Source organism: Pundamilia nyererei, unplaced genomic scaffold, assembly GCF_000239375.1.
Source record: "Pundamilia nyererei isolate P.nyererei 1_Seehausen unplaced genomic scaffold, PunNye1.0 scaffold00256, whole genome shotgun sequence".
NCBI classification, from domain to species: Eukaryota; Metazoa; Chordata; class Actinopteri; order Cichliformes; family Cichlidae; genus Pundamilia; species Pundamilia nyererei.
In genome coordinates, this window is record NW_005187657.1 from 437,792 (window position 1) to 443,102 (window position 5,311).

At 39.5% G+C, this 5,311-nt stretch overlaps 1 protein-coding gene across 1 annotated transcript; it reads right to left on the bottom strand.

Annotated features, from left to right (window-relative positions):
• Positions 1-1,156: 1,156 nt before the first annotated feature.
• chchd1 (coiled-coil-helix-coiled-coil-helix domain containing 1) lies at positions 1,157-4,179 on the bottom strand. The gene is made up of 3 exons (XM_005749847.1): positions 3,839-4,179; positions 3,268-3,386; positions 1,157-1,548 (listed from the first exon to the last, which is right to left on the bottom strand). The coding sequence occupies exons 1-3, from the start codon at positions 3,975-3,977 to the stop codon at positions 1,438-1,440; spliced, it is 369 nt and encodes a 122-aa protein (XP_005749904.1). The 5' UTR covers positions 3,978-4,179; the 3' UTR covers positions 1,157-1,437.
• Positions 4,180-5,311: the final 1,132 nt, after the last annotated feature.

Below are 5,311 nucleotides of genomic sequence, written 5' to 3' on the forward strand. Positions count from 1 at the left end.
AGTATAATGAAAGATGGAAAATTGTTCAGCTTTGACATGCTTAGAAAGACATTTTCATTAGAAAAACAAGACTTCTATCGATATCTGCAGTTAAGGCACTATGCTGACACGAAGATGAGAAACGTAACAATGACAAACACACGCTTGATGGAAGTGTTTATAAAAAGCTATAACTCAGAAAATATTGATAGAATTGTATCATGTCTGTATAAGGGTCTAATGGATTTGAAACCACATTCGACTTCATATATTAGAACAAAATGGGAGAAGGAAGGAGGGATAAAAATATTAGAGGAAGAATGGACAGCAATATGGAGGTATCAGTGGATGTGTACCAGCTCACGAAAGTGGAGGGAATTTGGCTGGAAGTGCCTAATCAGATACTTTACAACACCTTCTCAGAAGTCTCATTATGATGATAACGCCCCTGCTGGTTGGAGGAACTGTGGAAATCAAAGTGCAAATCACTACCACATTTTCTGGGACTGCTCTATCTTGAGGGATTACTGGAGAGAAATACATAAAGCCTTACAGGATATCTTTAAATGCGAAATACCCCTCGAGAGTAAGACTATGTTCTTTGGATATATACCTCAGGAATGGCCTAAATATGATAAACATTTAGTAAATATTCCACTGGTGGCCTGTAAAAAGAGTATCACCAGAAAATGGTTATCCCCGGAGAGCCCAAACATAAGTACATGGATGGAAATCACAATGGAAATCTATAACATGGAAAAGATAACAGCTTCTGTTAACCACAAGCTGGAGAAATTTACATCATACTGGGAAAACTGGGTCAAATATATCACGCCTCACAGGCCAGATTTTATTTTTACAAACCAATAACTGTGATGTATGAGAGTATATATTTATAGGATCACTCCCTACCAACACATCCGTTTTTGTTTTGTTTTTTGTTTGTTGGTTTTGTTTGTTTTCTTATTTTGGATTATGTGATTGTTTCAATTGCTTCTATAGTTGTAAATATTCTCTGTTTATGACTTGGATGTAAATTAAAATACTATTTTGGTATCTAAGGCAGATAACCTAAGCAAGAAGTATGCTTACATGATGTACAGACTGTGAATGCCTGCTTTTGAAACCTTAATAAAAAAAATATAAATAAAAAAAAAAAAGAAAAAACAGACGTCAGTTTCAATTCAGGACATGAAACAGTTCCTTTATATTTTAAAACTTGTTTTAAAATAAGACAAGAACACAAGTGCACATTACAAACTACCAGTCAGAGGTATGAAGGAACCTTACAGTAATGGGTAAAAGCAACAATCACTCTTTTCAATATTCCACTCATTTGTTTTATTTCATTATTTGTTTAGCAACTGGCAGCTCGACACACCAGGACATAATCCAAATTCATCTCCGAGAGCGTCCTAGTCCAAATCTGTACAAGAAGAGCATTAAAATGTTTGTGTATCAGATCTCTTTGCACAGGTTGGGATATCTCTTCAGAAGCGCCGTGGCTTGCTTTGGTGGCAGACGTCTTCCCTGGATGTTGCTCTGTCCAGCTTTATTCTTCGCATCAGCCTACGAAGGAAGAAGAAGATTTATTACAGATGTGTTTATGCGAGTAATGTTTCTAAACTACAACAAGGACACTTCTGCCCACTTTCAGCCCAACATTTTGCAGGAGTTCAGAGTTTAGAAAGAATAATGAGGAAGAAGCACAGGTGTGTGCTTCTAGTCTCCCAGGGCTGTTGCTGAGCTGCCGGTTCACTGAAATGTAACTGTACCTTCTATAAAGTAACCGAACTCTCAGCTCAATGTCAAAACACAGAAAACTGATGTAAACCACCAGTCAAAGGTCGAATGTTTTTTCTTTATTTTCATAACTATTTACATTGTAGATTCTCACTGAAGGCATCAGAAGTATGAATGGACACATTTGGAATTATGTAGTAAACACAAAAATGTGAAATAATTCAACTTTTTTTATACTGTAGATTCTTCCAAATCCCCCCTTTGCTTCGATTAATGCTTTGCACACTCTTGGCCTTCGTGGGTTTCACGAGGTCGTCACCTGGAATGGTTTTCCAACAGTCTTGAAGGAGTTCCCAGAGATGCTGAGCACTTGTCGGCCTGTTTGCCTTCATCCCAAACCATCGCCACTGGGTTTAGGTCAGCTGACTGTGGAGGCCAGGGCACCTGGTGCAGCACTCCATCACTCTCCTTCTTGGACCAATAGCCCTCACACAGCCTGGAGGTGTGTTTGGGGTCATTGTGCTGTTGAAAAATAAATGATGGTCCAACTAAGTACAAACTGGATGGGATGTGTCTGCAGGATGCTGTGAGCCACGCTGGTTCAGAATTCTGAATAAATCCCCAACAGTGTCACCAGCAAAGTACCCCCACACCATCACACCTCCTCCTCCATGGTCACGGTGGGAACCATGCATGCAGACCGCAGTGGACCATCGGACCAAAGCACAGATGTCCACTGGTCTAATGTCCGTTGCTTGTGTTTCTTGGCCCAAACAAATCTCTTCTGCTTGTTGCTTCTCCTTAGTCGGGGTTTCTCTGCAGCTATTTGACCATAAAGGCCTGATACACACCGTCTCTGAACAGTTGATGGTGAGATGTGTCTGCTACTGGAGCTCTGTGTGGCATCTATCTGGGCTCTAACCTGAGGAGCTGTTAACTTGTGATTTCTGAGGCTGCTGACTCGGATGAATGTATCCTCAGCAGCAGAGGGGACTCTGGGACGGTCCTCGTGTGAGCCTGACAGGCTCACCTGTGAGGTGACCATGTCAGGTGACGACATCATGACGCTCACTGAGAGAAGGCCGAGGGTTTGCAGCCCTGTCAACAAAGCAAAGTGTGGCTGCTTTGAGGAATCTAAAATATGAAACATATTTCTATCCATTTATTTAGTTATCTTTTTTTTCTTTGCTACATAATCCTGTGTATCTTGCTTCATATATTTGATGCCTTCAGTTTGTATCTACAATGTAGGAATGAGGAAAAATAAAGAAAAATCATTACATGAGAAGGTGGTTCCAAACGTTTGACTGGTAGTGTATATCTGTTAGGAATGGTTGTTTTCTGCCACTTGGTTAAGGTAAGTTGTACATCAAGATCACACCAGGATACATAATTTGCATATGATGCATAATTTATTTTCCATTTGTGTTACTCTAAAATAACAGTAACACTCTTCTCCATCCCCATTCTTAGTTTTTCTGTACTGCTAGAGTCACAGTTAATGCATGGGCATGTTTCACTGAATTCTGCAGAGCATGGACATACCTGAGCCTTTTTCACACACATATAAAAGCTGTTAATCTCATTAGAGCACAGAGTGTCCACAAAGTTGTTCTGCTTCCAACAGGCCATCAGGACTGACATTTCAGTGATACAAGAGGCCTCTGTGGAGAAAGACATTCGTGTTTACACATTAATCCAACTTGAGTCATTCATAATAAATCATTTAACTGGACTTCTACAGGCAACTACAAGTGTAAAGTAAATCCAGATACTTGTGTATAAACACTGAAACGTAACTCTGTTGTAGTTCTTTGAGAAAAACGTTTAATAAATGAATAAAATGTCTATTTGTGATTGATCTGAAACATCCTGCAAATCATCTAAAGGCAGAGACATCTGTCAATTAATATTGCTCTTCTAAGACATCAGTATCCGGTCACTTTTGCAGCATTTAGTTCAATTTGAGTGGAGCACAGCCCCAAGCTCCACCCTGCTGCTACCATCAGCACTGAACTACGCTGCATGTAGTCAGCCTGTGGTGGGGCTTCTGCAGTCAGCCCTCTCGGTCCGTTTCTCCTGCCGCGCTGATGTATTCATGTCTTTATGTTCTTACCCCCTTTCTTGGGTTTTCGGTTCGCTACAGCGTCTTTCAGAACCAGAGCCCTGTTGGGTTTGAGCACTGGTTTTCCGTTCTGTCCGCGGAGCAGTCTGCTGACCTTCTCCTGGAACACGATGCCTCCCTGCGTGGCCATCGTAGTGTGAAAGTCCTCCCCTCACTGTGCCTCAGCTCCACGGGGAGCTGCTGCCTCGCCGAGGAAATGTTTTGAAACTTTGAGAATGAAAAAGCAGAAGAAAAGCTCTCAGTGTTTGTCTCGGTGCTTCATTACCTCACCAAGCTTAGCTGCGCGGCGCCATGTTTTACCGTAGAAAGAAATTAATTGTCGTAAAGGTCTTCTTCTGCTTTATATTATTATTGGCATATATTAGCATTGCAGCAAAACGCTGCATTACCGCCACCAACTGGCGTGGAGTGTGGACCGAAATGTCAAAAAATAAAGATAAAAAATCAAATCCTCCCAAACAAACGAGTCTGCCTTAAAAACAAACTATGGCCTGATAACTCTCACTTCTCCAGTTCTTACGAAACAAATCAACCAAGTCCAGCTTCACGTTCACATCACCAAGCTTTTGGATCATTGTCTTTTACAGCATCATATTTCTGACGATGCACTAAAACATGTTCTGTTGTTTCTTCTTCTCTATTGCAGAGTCGGTGTCGTAATGTGTACGTGTGGCGTGACATCATTTGCAAACGTTTTTTTTAAATAATTGAAGGAAAACAAGTTACAAGAACACAAAAACGTTTAAAAGACAAGCCAGGGACTCACAGCAATAGCATTAAGAGTCAGAGAATATAATGAAATAAGACAGTAATAATGTTTTCATAAATAAGTAAATACACGGCAGGAGATTTTAAATAAAAACTGCAGTTTCTTACACAATTCAAGTTGTTTTCACAGCTTTCTGGTTGATGCAGCCAGCAATAGAGCTTCATTAATGTAAAAAATAGGACAGGGTTCTTGTTGCTAAATTTACAGTTATGAATGAACAGATTGATGGCATTATAATGGCATGGTCCAAAGCCAACAATAAAAGGATACTCAGTGGTAGCATCGGCTTGATACAAATCTTTATAAAAATCAAAAAATAACACAAATATTACTTTCAATGAGATGAGAATAATTATACTCGATAATAATCAATAATATAAAATATACAAGTTTTCTATTACTGGAGATATGTTGAGTTAGTTTTCCAGAAAATAGCTTCACCATTCCAGGAAGATACATCAGGGTCTAACTCCTCTAATACTGAAACCAATGAAGAAGTGAAATGATAAAATTCTAGCATCAAGCAAAAATGTAATTATCTGCAACATTCTCTGACTGGAAGAAATTAGTTTAACATTTAAACCTATTTTCTGCACATTCCAGCTCATAAAATAAAATATTTTTTGTGTTTACACTCAGTCTTTCAAATAGATGCAAGTAAAACACAGCAGAAAATAAATAAAGTCAAAGACTCA

Bases quoted from the DNA above. Each gene is read 5' to 3' on its own strand.
- chchd1 (XM_005749847.1), bottom strand. From the start codon at position 3,977: ATGGCCACGCAGGGAGGCATCGTGTTCCAGGAGAAGGTCAGCAGACTG. The intron at 3,387-3,838 runs GTAAGAACATAA...CTTTCTCCACAG, and splicing joins CCGAAAACCCAAGAAAGGGG to AGGCCTCTTGTATCACTGAA. The intron at 1,549-3,267 runs GTATGTCCATGC...CTTCCTTCGTAG, and splicing joins TGTGTGTGAAAAAGGCTCAG to GCTGATGCGAAGAATAAAGC.